The sequence below is a fragment of the Bison bison genome, unplaced genomic scaffold (assembly GCF_000754665.1).
Source record: "Bison bison bison isolate TAMUID 2011002044 unplaced genomic scaffold, Bison_UMD1.0 scf7180017864495, whole genome shotgun sequence".
Classification (NCBI taxonomy): domain Eukaryota; kingdom Metazoa; phylum Chordata; class Mammalia; order Artiodactyla; family Bovidae; genus Bison; species Bison bison.
In genome coordinates, this window is record NW_011495054.1 from 4,815,393 (window position 1) to 4,834,220 (window position 18,828).

The 18,828-nt window shown below is 47.4% G+C and overlaps 1 protein-coding gene across 1 annotated transcript; it reads right to left on the bottom strand.

The window, feature by feature from the left end:
* Nucleotides 1–4,293: 4,293 nt before the first annotated feature.
* LOC104980029 (2'-5'-oligoadenylate synthase 1-like) lies at nucleotides 4,294–12,351 on the bottom strand. The gene is made up of 6 exons (XM_010828590.1): nucleotides 12,027–12,351; nucleotides 10,926–11,214; nucleotides 9,079–9,263; nucleotides 7,236–7,468; nucleotides 6,217–6,370; nucleotides 4,294–4,885 (listed from the first exon to the last, which is right to left on the bottom strand). Exons 1-6 carry the CDS (start codon nucleotides 12,201–12,203, stop codon nucleotides 4,754–4,756), a joined length of 1,170 nt encoding a protein of 389 aa, XP_010826892.1. The 5' UTR covers nucleotides 12,204–12,351; the 3' UTR covers nucleotides 4,294–4,753.
* Nucleotides 12,352–18,828: the final 6,477 nt, after the last annotated feature.

An 18,828-nucleotide genomic window follows, 5' to 3' on the forward strand; every position in this document is an offset into this window, starting at 1 on the left:
TGTCCAGAACCATGAGAACGAAACTCCTGGGCTCCCTCTGTAACACAGAAGGCAAACATCTCCAAGGTGGGACAGGAACAGACCCTTTTCTCTGCTGTGATGATTGATTTTGTTATTATTCTCTTTTAAATGGTGATTATTTGTAGCTTTTGGCTGCGTTGTGTCTTCATTGCTATCAGCAGGCCTTTCCTAGTTGCAGCGAGTGGAGGCTACTCTCCAGCTGTGGTCCACGGGCTGCTTATTACCGTGACTTCTCTTGTTGCAGAGTTTGGGCTCCAGGGTATGCAGGCTCAGTACTTGTGGCACCTAGGGCTTAGTTGTTCTGTGGCATGTGGGATCTTCACAGACCAGGGATTGAACTTCTGTCCTCTGCATTGGCAGGCAGATTCTTAACCACTGGACCACCAGGAAAGTCCTGTGATGATTAGTTTTGTATGTCAACTTGACTATGACCATAGTACTCAGATATTTGGTCAAACATTCTTCTAGAATTTTTTTTTCTTTGGAATATATTTTTAAGATGAGATCAACATTTGTAAACGTTGGGGAAAGCAGATTATTCACAATAATGTGGATGGGCCTCATCCAATCAGGCGAAGAGATGAAAAAGGTCTGATCTCTCCCTGAGGAGGAGGCAATTCCACAAGCAGATACTTCTTTGGGTTTCCAGCTACCCTGGCTACCCCACCCTGCAGAATTTGGACTCACTGGCCCCTGCAATGGCACAGCCAATTCCTTAAAACAAATTTTTCTCTAAATCTAGATTTATAAAACCAATTGGTTCTATTAACCTCAAAAGTAAAACAACCATTGTTTTACCAGCAAAATGGGTTTATTTGGGAACAGCAAAGAATTTCAACTTAGGACAAGCAGGCAATAGCAAAAAGCCATAGGCAAGTCCAGCCAACAAAGAAGAGGAATATTACTTTATAGAGAAAAAGGAGGAAGTTAGGAGGGGTTGTTTGAACACGTGTCTGTTGGAGGAAAGCAAGAATTCAGGGTGATGATGGGTTCTCATTGGCTCAGTTGCCAGGGGAGTTGGCTTCCTCCAGGAGACGTGCAATGTACATCTTTACTGTCCTGGCCCGTCATTGACGATTTTTCCCTGTTGATAATCTTCCTGTTGGGGGTGTGTTAACTGACTTGTCTTTCCTGGGATTGGCCTCCAGAGGCATTTGAGGTGTGAGAGCTCCCTCTTCTGGTCTTCTGACTCCATGAGGTTTCTGTTTGTGAGTTCATTTTCACAGTTTGGTTTTTCCGGAGAAACTTGATGATTGCTCCTGTCCATAAAGGGCCCTTCCCTGCCCTTTTCTGACTTTTAAAACACCTAGAGGTAGGCTGGGCTTAGGTCATAAGCCTTCTTTTCTATATTCTGAAAATATAGAGGCTCAGAGAGCTGAAAAATATTTGTCCGAGGTCATACAGCTTGTAACTTATCTGGCTAGCTTCTAACTACCTGCTTTCTAAAGTCTGTGCTTTTTTATTTTTTAAAATATTTTATTTTGAAATCATCTGAAACACAAAGAACTCTTTCATATTCTTGATCCTGAATATTTCACCATATTTGCTCCTCGTTCTCTGTGTACGTTGTATTATCAGTATTATTATTACTGAGTCATGTGAGTTGTATGTTGCAGGTATTATGTCTCTTTACTCTTTAAAAAAAAAAAAATATATATATATATATAAACTTAGTTTATCAGAGTAGTTTTAGGTTCCCAGAAAAACTGTGCAGAAGCCAAGAGATTTCCTATATACCCCACTGCCACCACCCCACCACAACCACCATTACGCCAGCCTCCTCCCACTCCAACAACATTCTGCAGTGGTATTTGAGCTGAGTCCCGAAGAATTGATGCTTTTGAACTGTGGTGCTAGAGAAGACTCTTGAGAGTCCCTTGGATTCCCAAGGAGATCAAACCAGTCCATCCTAAAGGAAAACTGTCCTGAATATTCATTGGAAGGACTGATGCTAAAGCTGAAGCTCCAATACTCTGGCCACCTGATGTGAAGAACTGACTCACTGGAAAAGACCCTGATGCTGGGAAAGATTGAAGGCGGGAGGAGAAGGGGATGACAGAGGATGAGGTGGTTGGATGGCATCACCAACTCGATGGACATGAGTTTGAGCAAGCTCCAGGAGTTGATGAAGGACAGGGAAGCCTGGCTTGCTGCAGTCCATGGGGTCGCGAAGAATCGGACACGACTGAGCCACTGAACTGAACTGATTTGAGAAGTGAGAGCACCCCTTTCTGGTCTCCTGGCTTCACTTAAGATGGGGTTTCCCGTTTCCCAGTTCATTTTCAGTTTCACATCAGTATCCCCTAGCAGGGTGGGACACTTGTTACAACTGAGTAGCCCATACAGACACATCATAACCACCCAGGCTCCTTTACTCTTTTTTTTAAAAATAATTTTATCTGTTTATTTGTGTTTGGTCGTGCTGGGTCTTTGTTGCTGCGCAGGCTTCCCTCTGGTCGCGGCGAGCCGGGGCTGCTCTCTAGCTGCGGTGGTGCTGTGGAGTGCGGGCTTCTGGTTGAGATGGCTTCTCTTGTTGCAGAGCACAGGCTCTAGGGTGCGCGCGGACTTCAGCAGCTGCGGCCCGTGGGCGCTAGACAGCAGTCTCAATAGTTGTGGTGCACCGGGGCCTGGCTGACCCGAGGCATGTGAGATCTTCTGGGACCAGGGATCGAACCCGTGTCCCCTGCCTTGGAAGATGGATTCTGAACCACTGGACCACCAGGGAGGTCCCTCGCTAGCATATCCTTTATGGCCTCAGTAGAGCTGTATTCTCTGCTTTTCCACGGGAGATAATTTGGTGGGGTTTTTCTTTTTTCTTTCTGGATTTATACAGCACATCGGCCCCTAGCACATCCACTTCCCTGACCTTTTAATTCCATCTCCCACCATCTCTCGGAGAAGGCAGTGGCACCCCACTCCAGTACTCTTGCCTGGAAAACCCCATGGACAGAGGAGCCTGGTAGACTGCAGTCCATGGGGTCGCTAAGAGTCAGACACAACTGAGCGACTTCACTTTCACTTTTCACTTTCATGTTTTGGAGAAGGAAATGGCAACCCACTCCAGTGTTCTTGCCTGGAGAATCCCAGGGACAGGGGAGCCTGGTGGGCTGCCGTCTATGGGGTCGCACAGAGTCGGACACGACTGAAGCGACTTAGCAGCAGCAGCAGCAGCCCACCGTCTCTTGCGGGAATATCACCTGGCATATGCTCGTACTTTATCCGTTCTAAGAGCCTGGCTAAGAGCGAGTCTGCACCTTCTCCTGGGGTCCTTGCCAGGGAGTGAAGTCCTGAAGTCCAGGAGGGGACTTCCAAATCAATAAGCTCTAGGTCATCTGACCTGACTCCGCAGCCCCTTGATGAAGTGCCCTTGGGGTCCCTCCCCCACACCCACCTGACTTGTGCTGGTACACGCTGCCGGGTCTTCTTGCCGATATGGATACAAGTCTATTCCTCCCTCAGCAGGCCCAGAGTGTCCCCAGGTGGGCTGTGTTGGGACTTGACCATACTTACAGTCCTAGTGGGCAGGAGGGGAGGTGGATACTGGTCCTCGGAGCTGGGGGGTGTCTTATGGATGAGAAGCCTCTGCAAGAGTCTCCTTGCAAGGGGGCAGATGCTAGCTTTTAATAGCAGGGGTGGATGGGATAGTTCTGAACCAGAAACCTTGCTTTACTGTTTCTTGTGGTCATATAAGCAGTACAAATTACAGCCCCAAATTAGTAATAATCTGAAAACTCAGGAAAGTATAAAGATGAGCACCTCTCAGTTGGGTTCAGCTACATCTCAAGTACTCAATAGCCATCCGTGACTAATGACTACTGAATTACACAGGGCAGTTCTAAAATTTTTCCTGGGTAAATAATCAGAGATGTGGACAAAGGATGAACCAAAGATGCTTGTCTCAGGATTATCTGTAGTTGAGAATTGAAAGGACCCTCATCTCTCCAATAGTAGAGTATTCCACAAAATGTCAGCTCCATGAGGCAGGGATTTTTGTCTGCTTTACTCATTGCTATGCTCCAATACTTTGGCCACCTGATGAGAAGAGCCGAGTCATTGGAAAAGACCCTGATGCTGGGAAATATTAAAAGCAAAAGGAGGCAGAGGATGAGATGGTTGGATGGTATCACCAACTTAATGGACAAGAATCTGAGCAAACTTTGAGAGACAGTGAAGGACATGGAAGCCTGGTGTGCTGCAGTCCATGGGGTCGCAAAGAGTCAGACACAACTCAGCAACTGAGCAACAACAGTGAGCCAGTGGCCAGAACAATGCTTGGCACAGAGCAGGTGCCCAATTAATATCTTTAGTTGAATCAATGAATATGCACACACACACATAATATGCAGGTATACTTCTTGGCGCTGTACCTTGAAGCTAATTAACACCCAACAAATGGCATTTGCTACTATTTTTGTTATTATTGACAATAAATTGGACCATCACCTTTCCCCTCAGGTTCACAGAAGAAAGTCAAGGCTGGGATTCCACTCTTTTGCCTGAGTCTCTCCTGGTGGCTCGGAGAGGCTATTGTCAGGCTCCAATGGGGAGCATTGTCTATGAAAGAAAAGACAGCACAGAATAGCAGGAAGGCTGGGGGTCAGGAGACCTGGATTCTGGTCCCAGGTCTGACATCAATTCACAGCTGTCTTTGGATCCAAGCCCCCTAGCCCTAGAAGTGAAGAGGGCTGGCCCAGACGGCTCTGGAGACCTTGCCTCCAAGATACTCTGGCGTTCAGAGGATGGTACATGTCCAGTTCTCTTCCACCTGGGGAGAGGCTCCTCCGTGGAACTGGATTCCTGGAGAGGGTCTATAGTGCTGTCTAAAATCATAGGCCTGGAACATCAGGTCGCTGTGTTCTTGGGGCTGAAAGGGAGAAGCACATTGTCACACTGGAGAGCTGGGCCTCTCCGCTTGGCACGGGTCTCAGTGAGCATTCACCGTGGACGCTGTGACCTGCCGCCTGGATGCCCTTCAAGGAAGGCCACACCCACTCCTGGGTTGTCCGCATTCAGCGGCTGACCCGTGTTGGGGCTATAAAGGCCTGGCCACCTCGGTCTTCTGTAGGACAACTCTGGAGGCTGTTGGGGCCCCCAGGGCTCCCCGGGGAGATGGTCTGAGATGGCCAGCATCCCAGATGTCCCTCTCCTTGTGTTGGTACCCACCTCACTCCCCTCCTTTACACAGGTGTCGTTCCAATGGTCCTCCCCAGAAACATCCTGCACGTGAACTTCATCCCAGAGCCTGTTTCCTGGAAAACCCATCTCTGGCATCATCAGCCCTCTCCACTCCAGCTTGAGAAAGATCCTTACTCTTGGAGTGGGAAGATGAGGCCCTCAGCCCCGACTTAGTTGTGTGACACACCCACGTCCTCACCTACTCTGAGTCACCCGTTTGTTGTGTGATATGGAGGGGGAAGGGGATACAAGGCAGGCTGTTTAGCTCAGCGGAGTAAGTCCTGGCATTGGAGTCTGCTGAGTGGGATTCCCAGCTCTGCGGCTCCCTAGCTGAGTGGGCTTGAGCAGGTGACTTCACCTCTCTGAGCCTCCTTTTCTCATCTGTAAGATGGGAGTAGAAATCAGGGCTCATGGGGTGTCATGAGGATTTAATGAAACAATGAAATTTAAGGGGCTAAGAACAGAGCCTGACCCCAAAGTAGGTATTCATAAGTGGTGGTGGTTATTCTTTTTCTTCTTAGTGGAATGAGCCAATTGGCGCTGTTAAAAAAGTTACTTCTGGCCAAGGAGGCATTAATTAAAGAATAAGCTCTGGATAGGGATGTGAGAAGTCTAGGAACCCTCTGATTGGGGTCAAGATGACTGTAAAACAGGGAGCACAGCCTGGCATGATATGAATGGGAGTGACCTCTGTGAAACTGAAAGTTGCTCAGTCGTGTCTAACTCTTTGCGACCCCGTGGACTGTAGCCCACCAAGGCTCATCTGTCCATGGGGATTCTCCAGGCAAGAATACTGGAGGGGGTTTCCATTTCCTTCTCCAGGGGATCTTCCTGACCCAGATATTGAACCCAGGTCTCCTGCATAGGCAGGCAGATTCTTTACTGTCTGAGCCACCAGGGAAGCCCTAGTGACCTCTAGCAAGAGGCAATTTCTTTGGAAGGAATGGTCTCTAGCTACACACCCCATGTTGTGTGGAAGGGGTAGGGGCAGGGCAGCGGTAAAGAAGCAGAAGGTCTCACCGACACATCCCAGGAGCCCACGGGAGACCCATCCCATTTCTTAAAGCACGGGTAATCCAGCCAGACCAAAGCCGCTCGTGCAAGCCGCTCCCAGCTATATGCGTCTTCACCAGCAACATTTCCTGTAGGGTCCGCCGGGTCCAGAATCACAGGCCTGAAGGGTAATATTTAGAGAGAGAGAGAGAGAGATGAGAAGCTGGGTTCTGTCTGGCGGGTGGCCTAGATGCTCCAGGAAGGGCAAAGCAACCAGCCTGGCCCAGGCTCAGACTCAGGCAGCATCAGGGCTCCAGCAGAGCATCACTCCCTGGGTGTGTCCTGGGTGCCCTGCTCCATGGAGGACAGTGAACGGAAGGGGGAGCCTTGCATTTGGGCTTTGATAGACCTGGGCTTGAATATCACCTCTGCTCTTCTGTAGGAGTGTGACCTTGGGTAGATGTCTTGGTCTCTCTAATTCTCAATATGCTCCTCTGTGAAATGGGCAGATTTGAACATCCCTACTTCAAAGGATGTTCTATGAGGATCTAGATAAGCAACATGGAATACTCAGCACAGTAATTGGGCCATCGTAAGGGGTTAGTGCATGACAGTTACAATAATCATAATTTTTACTATACTATTAGAGTGTGTTAGTCTTATAGCAAGCTCTTACTTCCTGGGAGCAATTATTATTGTTGCTGTAGCTGTTGTTATTTTAGTTGAAATTTCAGTTGTTTCGCTCATTTTCTTAGGGTTAGGGTTTGGACAAACTCTTTAGGGTTTGGGTTAGGGTTTGGACAAACTCTTTACTGCTCAGAATCTCGGTTTACTCATCTGTGAAGCAGTTAGCATAGTGCCTGACTCACATGGTTTTTTGCACACTGTTTTTAAAATTAGACGGTACTAGTAAAGTGCCCAGCAGCATGGTATCAGAAGATGATCAGTTAATGTGGAACCCTCCCAATTCCTTCATTTCCAGGGTGCTACAGCTGTAAGCAGGGGTTCATTTATGTGGGGAGCTAAGCCTTGAGCGGATAGAGTACCTGGGTTTTGCAAGTTGCTTCGTCAGATATTCTTCAATAATAGGGTTTTCAGAGTTATAGTTCTTTTCCCAGTAGATGCAAAGCTTCTGATACTTTAGGACTAATTTCAAGACAGTCTGAAATCCCTGAGCTGTGATGAATCCTGTTTTATTGCACCCTTGCTCCCAGGCATAGACCGTCAGAAGCTCCAGAGCATATTGTGGGGGCAATGGCTTTCCAAGCTGCTCCTTACACTGAGTAGAGAGAAAACAATCAGAAAAATGGGCTTGTCTAGCATTTGTGTAAAGCACATTCTCATGGATCAAATTCAGCCTGCCACTTATTTTAGGGTATAAAGTTTTCTCAGAGCAAATCCACACCTATCCATTTAGGTATGGTCTATGGTGGCATTCACAGAGCTATTAACTCACCTGTTCAAAGCCAGATGGCTAGGAAGTTAACAGAAGTGTGTGTGTATGTGTGTGTGTGTGTGTGATGTTGGTAGGGGATATAGTACTCATTAATTCACCTAACAATCATTTTTTGAACTTCTCTCATGTGCCAGGCACTGTTCTAGGTTCCTGGGACACAGCAGGGAATCAAACATATAAATCCTTCTGTTCTTGTACATTTATAGAGGGGAAAGTGAAAGTGAAGTCCTGTCCGACTCTTTGCAACCCCATGGACTGTAGCCCACCAGGCTTCTCTGTCCATGGAATTTTCCAGGCAAGAGTATTGGAGTGGGTTGCCATTTCTTTCTCCGGGGGATCTTCCTGATCCAGGGATCGAATCTGGGTCTCCTGCAATTGCAGGCAGATGCTTTACCATCTGAGGCACCAGGGAATAGTGGGGAGACAGACAATAAATATGACTACTGGAAAAACCTTAGCTTTGATTAGTTCTGAACAGATGTGAGACTTGCACCATAAAGAGAGCCAACCACCAAAGAACTGATGCTTTTGAACTGTGGTGCTGGACAAGACTCTTTGAGGGTCCCTTGGACTAAAAGGAGATCAAACCAGTCAATCCTCAAGGAAAACAACCCTGAATATTCATTGGAAGTTCTGATGCTGAAGCTGAAGCTCCAATAGTTTGGCCACCTGATGGGAAGAGCCAACTCATTGGAAAAGAGCCTGATTTGGGGAAAGATTGAGGGCAGGAGGAGAAGGGGGTGGCAGAGGGTGAGATGGGTAGAAAGCATCACCGACTCAATGGACAGGAATCTGAGCAAACCCTGGGAGAGAGTAGAGGACAGGGGAGTCTGGCGTGCTGCAGTCCCTGGGGTCACAAAAAGTCAGACATGACCTAGTAACTGAACAACAACACAATAAACAAACAAATAGGCACATGCAAAGGCCTGGAGGCTGGAGTGTAGAGTTTCTCTCCAGGAGGACTAACAAAGAGAAGAGCGTGGCCTGAGGGTGGTGGTGCGCGGACAGAGATGGGGGTTCAGAGAGGTCAAGGGCAGATCCTTTGAGCCTCCCAAGATGATCTGGACTGAGGGGTAACAGAGGTGGTGACCATGGATGAATCATAAATATATTTTAACATAGGACCAACAACATTTGCTGACTAGTTGGATGTGGGTGTCTGTGAAGAAGCCAAGGATGACCCTTGGTTTGGCCGCAGTAACTAGAAGGATGGATTTGTGATTTCCCTTCCCTCCCCTCTGCTCTCCCCCCGCCTCTGTCACCTCTCCCTCTTCCCACTGCCTCATCCCTGCTCCTCCCCACACCTCTCCCTGCTCCTTCCCTCCCTCCACGCCTCCCTCCCTCCTCTCCCGTCCTCACTCTCTCCCTTCCCCACTCTCTCCCTTCCCCTCCTCCTCCTCCTCGGCTCTCTGCCCAGATGGGACCGGCCATACCAGTTGGTACCAGTGCTTCACCAGGCGGATGAGGCTCTTCAGCTTGGTTGGACGATTCTTCAGGAAGTCTCGCTGCAGCTCCGTGAAGCAGGGGGAGAACTCGCCCTCTCTCCTCAGGTTCTCGCACTCTTGGATGAGCCGGACATAGACTCTAGAGTCAGGTCTGTAACCTTTGGTCAACTGACCTGTTGGGAATGAATCCATGTTTCGACGTCAGCTCTTCTCTGAGGTTCTTCCATTCCCTCTGAGACAACAAGCTCACTGACCATGGAGGGCAGTGGGGAGGTCAGCAGGCCCAGACCAGGGGGCCTGAGGTCCATCCCCGGTCCTCCCTTCTCCCGCCTCTACCGCCATCACCCATCGTCTCTCACCTGGACTCAGCAGAGGTGGCGGCACCCTCCTCCCTGGATCCTCCACAGCCCACACAGAGCCCTTTAAACCTGATCCTTCCACTTCTTGCTTCCCAGGACCTCTGGATAAAATCCCAAGTCCTCACAGTGGTCCACGCGGATGGTGAGGCCTGTCTCCTCCCTCGTCTTTCCTCCTGCCTCAATCCCTTTGCCACTGACTCCCCTGGTTACTTCACCTCTTCAAATATGCCACGTTCATTCCTGTCTTTGTACCTGCTGTTTCCTCTTCCTGGGAGGTCTTCCCATGCTTGACTCTTTCTCATTCTTTGGGCCTCAGGTCAGAGGTCACATCTCTTGTTACCCTATCTACCAAAGTCCTCTGATCCCCTTTGCTCTCTTTTGAGTCAACATATTTAGTTTTGGTCACAGCGAGTTATCATTTCCTTCCTGGTGTTCATATGGTCAGGCTCCAGGAGAGAGGTTCTCTGTCTGTCTCATTTAGGGCCATGGAACACGCCTTGCACCTCCAGGTCTGTGTTCCTGCTCAGTTGCTCAGTCCTGTCTGCCTCTTTGTGACCCCATGGACTCTAGTCTGCCAGGCTCCTCTGTCCATGGGATTTTCCAGGCAAGACTACTGGAGTGGGTTGCCATTTCCTTCTCCAGGGGATCTTCCTGACCCAGAGATCGAACATGCATCTCCTGCTTGGCAGGTGCATTCTTAACCACTGAGCCACCAGGGAAGCCCCGCATCTAAGGTACACAGTGGAAACTGAGCCTCAAAGAATGAATTGCTTCCTGTCCCAATGTTCCTGCACATTATCTCTGTACTCCAACCCTCAGTATAAGTTTGATATGGTTGTCTCACATTTTGCATAAAAAAATGAAATTAACATATTGAATTTACCCTAGACCTAGTTTTTAGAATGGAGAAGGCAATGGCACCCCACTCCAGTACTCTTGCCTGGAAACTCCCATAGACGGAGAAGCCTGGTAGGCTACAGTCCATGGGGTTGCGAACAGTCAGACACAACTGAGTGACTTCACTTTCACTTTTCACTTTTATGCACTGGAGAAGGAAATGGCAATCCACTCCAGTGTTCTTGCCTGGAGAATCCCAGGGACGGGGGAGCTTGGTGGGCTGCCGTCTATGGGGTCGCACAGAGTCGGACACGACTGAAGCGACTTAGCAGAAGCAGCAGCAGCAGCAGTTTTTAGAAAGAAGATCACACAGTTTGCCAAAAGTCAAACTAGTAAGCCTGGCAGGTGTTCTATAAAAACATCTTGACCCCCCAACTGTACCAGTTTGTTGTTTAACGTCACTTCAGTGGCTGAGTGTGACCCTAGGCATTCTTGTCCCAGGAGAGATGCTGGTGTCTCCTCTCACTTGAAGGGATACCTTGGTTAATAAGACATTTTATTTCTGCTCAGAGACAAGAGAGCAGAAGAAGCCCTGACATAGGACAAAGACTATAAGAACTTGTGGCTAGGAGCACTCACCTAGGGCATCAAAGGCGGGCAGGACATCGAACTCCACCGCCTGGTTGAGCTTGGGGGACCTCAGCACAAAGCTGAGAGCGCGGGGATTCTCCCATTGCCGTTTCTGGACCTCAAACTTCACTTCAAATGTTTCCTCTCTTTGACAGGCTTCCAGCTGTCTCCTGATTTCTTCGATGAATTCTCCTCGGCGCTCAAGCTGTTCCTGAAAACTTGTGAGATTGGTGAGGAAGACGACGAGGTCAGCATCTGATCGTCCCCTGAGGGTCGTGCCTTTGCCTGAGGAGCCGCCCTAAAAAGGTGATAAGAATGAGTATTGACACATTTCTTTGAGAAGAGCCTCCCTAAATAAAATGCTGAGAACAATCACTAACATTTTGAATGCTAGCCACTGCTCTGAAGGCATCAGCGGCTGTAACTCCTAGAATGCTCACAAAAACTCTGAGATCTAGCTACTGTTACTATCTGTTGTCATCTTCTGGATGGGGAAACAGATGCTGAGAGATCATGTATCAGTTCAGTCATACAGCTAGTGGGTGGCAGAGATACAGTTTACATCCTGGTTGTCTTTTTCCAGGGTCTGTATTCTTTACCCCCTGTAATTTATGACCTTATGTGATTAATACTGTAAACTGGCCCATGGCTGACTTTACTTGATCTGCAAGTCCTATAAGGTACTGAAATTTATAGATAAGGAAACTGAGGCACAGAGAGGTTAAGTGACTTGCCCAAGACTTCACCGCCAGCAGGTGCTATCTGCTTTTAAAACGTATACTCTTAACCAGCTCGTGACTTTGCAGAAATAGTGAGATCCCAGCCTGGTCAAGATTAGTGAACTGTAGATGCTGCCAGGATTCAGATTGCTTATCTCTATAGCAGTCGTGACCCAGGTGGTTTATACACTTCTCCAGGGAATTTGTTAAAAACTTACAGATGGATGCCCTCACCCCAGAAGCTATTTTCACAAATGTGGTTATAGTTCTGGCATGGATAAATCAGAAAGCACCAGCCCCAGAGACCTCAGCCTTCTGCTCTCTGCCTGTCCCTGTGCAAACGCTTGCTCACCAGCCCCTCTTCTCCCCAGCCAGGCCGTTCTGGACTCACCTTCACAACTTTGGACACCCGAACTCTGTGAGGGGCACATCGGAAACACCTCTCCTTCAGGAAACTGCAGATGATGTCAATGGCTTCTTTGACCTGCGTGCGGAACTCCTCGTTTGGCAGGAGGTAGACTTCGATGAACTTATCTAGAGACCCGGCCGGGGTATTTCTGAGCTCCATCACGGTGCTGGGGACTGGAGAGCCAGAGGCGGCAGAGCTGCTGCCTGAATCTGTGAGCTTCTGTCTCTTCTGCTGCCTGGGTCTAGGAGGCTGTTAAGTTTCATTTCACTGGCAGGGAGGAGCTATGTCCATAGTCTGGGCTGCTGCTGGTTTCGTTTCCTTAGAAGGGAGGAGCTTTGGCTGGAGTCTTTAATCTCTCCTTTGCTCTGAGTAAATCAAACTCTCCTTTCATCCTGTCAGGTCTCCCAGCACATTCCTCTAGAATCCCAGATTTACTCCTGCCTTGATGCAGGAGACCCATGTTCAATCTCTGGATCAGGAGATCCCCTGGGGAAGGGAATGGCTAACCACTCCAGTATTTTTGCTGGAAAGCCCATGGACAGAGGAGCCTGGCAGGCTGCTATACAGAGGGCTGCAAAGAGTCAGACAGGACTGAGCAACTAACACTCTCACAGCCTAGAACATCTGGTCTTTCTTCAGAATGTACTCTGAAAAGGTATTTTTAACCCAGGTTGGCATTGCACCCAAGAGTAATCACAAGTAGAAACAGATTTTTGGTTTCTTTTTCCTCTCTCTTTTGTTGCAGACAACATTGTTCTATAGTCTCCTATGGTCCTTGCAGCAGTACATGAATATTGCAAACAGAAATAGTCAAAAAATCTGGAAGCATAAATTCTGTCCTGATCCTAAGCCTAGAAGTGTAACTACTTTGGTGTAGTCTTGGGAGATATTTTTCTAGGTTAATGCACACATACATACACATATAATTTCTCTTTCTCTCATTTAATGGCCTAACTCCATACATTTCACTTTTTGATTAATAGACGTTATTTCCTGTCAGGGGAGTATAATCTCCTTGGTTCTGTCTCATCACAACAAAAATTTGAAGCGATGGACGTTAAAGCCCTTGGCGTGCCACAGCTCTCAGACGGACCGTGTTATAGCTCTCGGACGGATCAGTGTTACGGCTCTGAGTTACAGCTCAGTTTTATTTAGAAAATAAAAGGAAAATACATCCTCAAGGCGTGAGGGCATGCCAACCCAAAAGACATGAAGAGAAGAGAGAGCCCAGCCCTTTGGCTCCTCTTTGTATGTTTTCCTCCCCCAGGGCCTGCCGTATGTAAACTGGGCTAGCCAGGGGTGCTGTTTGTCCCACCTGAGGTCCTCACTCCAGTCCTCGCACCTTCCTTTGTTCTATTTTTGCGGGCTTTTTCCTTCCTTGTCTTTTAGCCACTGCCATTCTGGACACCTGTTTCCTATTCTAACTACCTAACATTTCCTAAGGCACTTTTAGGATGGCAGAAAAATTGCAAACTGTCTCTAACTGTGCAGTGTGAACACGAATGTAACCTGGCATGTCTCAGTGCCCCAATCTGTAAAGAGGGCGGCCGATTAAAAAGTATTCATAACATAAAAGTTGAGGGTTATGTTTTATTTGGTGGGAATTTTTAGGACTTGAAGCCGGGGAGACAGCCTCTCAAGGGACCCCGAGAGAACTGCTCCAAGGGTGGCGAGGGGAGGAGCCAGGTTGTATGGAAGTTTCTCAACATAAGTCAGGTAGTCTGGACCTTAAAAGCTTTTTTTATGTAAATGAAAGAAAACCAGATAGTCTAAGCTAAGGAATTTAGCACTTTCCGTGTATCTAAGAGTCTGGGCTCAGCGTAGTCGTTCCTTTCTAAAGCATCTCAGCTCTCTGGGGCCGGGGTTCTGTTTTCACGTTCCGATCTTTCCTTCCTCAAGGCCCACAGCAGCGAGTGGCTGTTAGATGGCAGCTAGTATTCCTTCCCGAGTTCCCTCAGGGCTCACCAGCTCACCATCCCTGTTGACTGTGCCATCCTTGTTTACTAATAGGGCAGGCAATATTCCATTTCTCAGAAAAACTTTTCTCTCTCACTCATGGAACTACTCAGAGGATAATCTGAAAGGAGAAACACAAAAGGAGAGATGAAAGATATCAAAGCTGAGCAAAATTAAAGGGCGATTCTGACTTTAAAATTCTTTGGCCTGCTTGCTTCGCTTCAGTTGTGCTGGAATCTTTGTAACCCTATGGACTGTAGCCCGCCAGGCTCCTCTGTCCATGGGATTCTCCAGGCAAGAATACTGGAGTGGGTTGCCATGCCCTCCTCCAGGGGAGCTTTCTAACCCAGGGATCGCACCCATGTGTCCTGTGTCTGCTGTGCTGGCAGGCGAGTTCTTTACCACTAGCACCACCTTTAGGACTTCCCTGGTGGCTCAGACAGTGAAGAATCTGCCTGCAATGCACGACACTCAGGTTTGATCCCTGGGTTGGGAAGATACCCTGGAGAAGGGAATGGCAACCCACTCCAGTATTGTTTCCTGGAGAATCCAAATGGACAAAGGAGCCTGGTGGGCTACAGTCCCTGGGCTCACAAAGAGTCAGACATGACTGAATGGCTACCTTTCACTTTCACTTTTCGGCACCACCTTTGATCTTAAATTGGCTAATTTAAGATCATTAGGTCTCCTGTTCCCCTTTTCCCAATGGTCACCAGGGCAGCTCTTTCACTGGTGGCCACTGTAATCTTCCTTTTTCTGGAGGGTTGGGTAGACAGGGTGCTGGGGGAGCTGGTGAAGAAAGCAATTTGCGTGTGGCTGGGATTTAAGGGAGTAAAGTAGAGGAGCCCAGGAGCTAATGTTCTCTGTGGCACTGTATGAGACATTACACCAAGTTGTGAAAGACCAGGGCTTCCCAGGTGGCACTAGTGATAAAGAGCTTGCCTGCCGGTGCAGGAGACGCAAGAGACGCAGGTTTGATCCCTGGGTTGGGAAGATCCCCCGGAGGAGGGCATGGCAACCCACTCCAGTATTCTTGCCTGGAAAATCCCCATGGACAGAGGAGCCTGGCGGGCTACAGTCCACGGGGTCACACAGAGTTGGACACAACTGAAGAGACTTTGCACGTGAAAACCCAGACTCATCCCTGACATGCATATTCTTTTGTGAAGACTTTTTTACTTGAAGAAAGTCTGTAGCCACATCCATACTGGTCTGATTCTCAGCCAGGTTCCCAAGGGAAGCATTGCTGTCTATTATCAGAAACACTGTGGGCCAGGGCATGGGAGGGAGGGCCTACCAGGTTGGAGAGGTTGGTAATAAACACTCTTTCCTGTGGGTAGGACAGTGACGGTAATTAGAGCCTTAATGGCAGATACTATTGAGCACTTCCCATGTAGCAGATCACAGAAAAGTATACCTCTAAAAATAAATAAATAAATAAAGATGCACCACGTCTCAGATCTCTAACTGCAGAGGACAGATCTATGCTGCCCCATTGTTAGAAAAATTAAGTTCACACCCTTTGCTATGATTCAAACAAATAAGCCTGGTGGGGTTTTGCCCCCAGATTGAGCCAATTTGCCATTTCCTGTTGCCTGCTTGGTTTAGGCACGACTGCCCCAGGAGATATACGATGATCTCTGCTCCACTTTTTAGAGACACCTCATTTTGGTAAGGCTCTCGAACTGTGGGAGACTTCTGCTCAGAAACATGACAGAGAGAGAAAGAAGCCCTGAGACAGGACAGCTCCCATGGAGCTGGGAGCCCGGAAGGCAGGTGGTACAGCAGACTGCACCCCTGGTGGGGCTGGGGCCCCCGACAAGATGCTGAGCCTCCAGGGAGGCTCAGAGAACTCCACCCTCATCTCTCCTGCTTCAATCTCAGTTCTCCCCAGTTTTGTTTCCTCAGCAGGAAGTGGCCCAGAATGGGGACTCAGCTCTGGGCAATCAGGCATTTATGACTCGGGTGTCTCAGATTTCATACGAGCATGTCCATCATCCCTTACACGCTCTCTTCTCTGTTGCTGAGTCTCATGAATTTGTGGTTGAACCAGCAGTTCTGAAGTGCACCACCCTCAAGCTTTTTTGGTCACCTGCGTCTACCAGCTTTGACGAAATCATCAGAGTTCATCTGACAAACACTTATCCAAAAAACTTTTGAAAGAAAATGCTTTATTGTTTCTTGTGGTCATACAAGCAATATAGATTTACAGCAAAATACAATAAAACCACAAAATTAAGAAAAGTATAAAGCTCACTCATCATACTGTAATCCACATAGCCACTGAAAACATTGAGGTCTTCATGAAACCAACATTGCAAAGGAAATTAAAGAAAGTACAATAGTATAAAAATGGATATCTAGGAATAATATGACAAAATATATGTACTAACAATGCAGGGAAAAACTATAAAATGTAGTTACAGAGTAATTAAAGAAGAAAATTAATGGAAAGAAGTTCCAAGTTTGTGGACTGGAATTGTCAATATTACATGGATGTCATTTTCCCTCAACTAATTTATGGAATTCTAATCAAATGCCTCCCTGTATTTTGGGTGAAAATTCACAAACTGAGTATAATATTATCATAGAAAAAGCCAAGAGAAAACATTTGTTTGGATAGAACAGAGTTTTCTACAAGACACTGAGAATATCAGGATATCATAATTAGTCAAGGTAGTATTAACTCAAGGACACAAAACCTGACCAATGGAACAACACAGGCTCACACACAGAGGATTCGGGACATATGTCTGAGGTGCTTCTGCAGAACAGTGGGAAGGACGGTCCCTTCAGCAAGAGCTGCTGGAATATTTGGCACCCACATAGACTAACTAGTGCGGGACCCCCAACTCACACCCGTCTGTCTGTGTTTTGATAGGACGTTCATAAAGTCATTGCCAAATCTATGTCATGAAGTTTTCCCCCTGTGTTTTCTTCTAGGAGTTTTACAGTTTCAGCTCCTGTGTTCAGGTCTTTATATGTTCTGAGTTGATGTTTGTGCTGGAAGAAAAGGTGTGATTTTATCCTTTTGCATGTGGATATCCAATGTTCCCAGCTTGATTTATTGAAGAGACCATCCTTTCCTCATTGTATATTCTTGACAACCTTGCCCAAGAGTAGTTGACTGTGTAAGCAAAGCACTGACAATAAAGCAAAAATAGACAAAGGGGAACTAATCCAACTAAAAAGCTTCTGCCCAGCAAATTAAAAAAAAAAAACACAAAAACAAACCCAGTGAAGTCAGAAGGTAACTGATGGAAAAGAATAGATACATGTGTAGCTGAATCACTTTGCTGTGCGTTCAAAGCAACACGCAATGTGAATGAACTACACTCCAAAATTAAAAATGGAAACAGATGTATAAATGAAAGGGAGCAAAGGTAAGGGAAAGGGAGGAAATGATTGCAAAGCACAAATCTCATAAGGGGTTAATTAGCAAAATAATGAGGGCTTTGGACAACTCAATGGCTAAAGGACAAATATCCTAACTATATACTGGGCTACAGATTGAATTTTTATTTCTCTAAAGAAGCTTTACAAATGGCCAGCAGGTATATGAAAGATGCTCATCGTTATTATTATTTTGGCCACACTGTGTAGCTTGCCTGATCTTGGTTGCCCAACCAGGGATTGAACCCTGACCCCGACAGTGAGAGCGCCCAGTCCTAACCACTGGACCCTCAGGGAATTCCCATACTCAATATTATGAATCAACTGGGAAATGGAAATCAAAATCATAAGACATCGCTTTGACCTGTTAGCATAGCTGTTACATGTGCTAAAGGACACTCGTGTTGGTGAGCATGTGGAGGGCCTGGAACTCTTGACCACTCTTGCTAAGAATGCAATTTGGTGCAATCACTGTGGAAACAGTAGGAGAGTTCCTCAAGAATTAACAATAGCTCCACCAGAGGATCCATGTGGCTCTTCAACTGAGCAACTATTTACCAACTATTACAATATAGCAACTATTTACAGTTCAATTCATCTACTAGTGACTGTATCTTTATGTACAATTCTGAAACACTCTTGGAAAACAATACAAGTGGACCACCCACATGGTAATTACATGTGATTCCAGTGTCCTGTCTGCATGAAGAGATACCTGTGCTAAAGATAACACCGTGGTACCAAAACCCCATCTGGGGTAAAATCCCATTTTCAGAAAGACTCGACATAGACATGGAAATTGAGACAGAAAAGAAAAGGTCCCAAATTTTGGAGATACTTTGGACTTCTTCCTCTTTTTTAAAAAACAAAAATATTTCTCACTCTCATGTTTAAATCAGTGACCAAGTATGGTCCTCCCAGGTCCCTAGAAACAGGAGACACAGCCTGTCATTCTGTGTCCAGGCCACACGGGAACCCCCAGGGTCTTCCGTGAGGCAGACCAAGTTAGAGGAAAACAAGGCCAAGACCTTGATGGTCATTTCTCTGGGAAAGGCAGACGAGGCAGGGAAAGCAGTCTTTGGATGGCAAGTATGAATAATGTAAGAGGGCTGTGGAGAGGAAGGGGTTTCCTGAATCATCTGGTACCTGGTCCCAGCATGAGTGGGGCAGGGTGGGTTGTGGCTCAGACTGGCTCTGAGTCTGGGCAGTGGAGCAGAGAGGAAAGGCTCGACAGGTTTGCATGGGAAAGGCCAACAGGTGAGCTGCTGGCTGTGTCTAGGAAACAGCCAACCCCAGGAGGGCAGTCTCTCCAGGATCAGCAGGGCCCAGATGTCAAAGCCTCTGAGAACACAAATATAGAAAGGACAAACACAGAAGCCCCGGCCAAGGAGCAGGAATGAGCGTTGAGATGGGGTGGGGAGAGGGTGAGACGGTG

Bases quoted from the DNA above. Each gene is read 5' to 3' on its own strand.
- LOC104980029 (XM_010828590.1), bottom strand. From the start codon at position 12,203: ATGGAGCTCAGAAATACCCCGGCCGGGTCTCTAGATAAGTTCATCGAA. The intron at 9,264-10,925 runs GTGAGTGCTCCT...CATTCCCAACAG, and splicing joins GCCCGCCTTTGATGCCCTAG to GTCAGTTGACCAAAGGTTAC. The intron at 6,371-7,235 runs GTACTCTATCCG...ATTACCCTTCAG, and splicing joins AAGCAACTTGCAAAACCCAG to GCCTGTGATTCTGGACCCGG.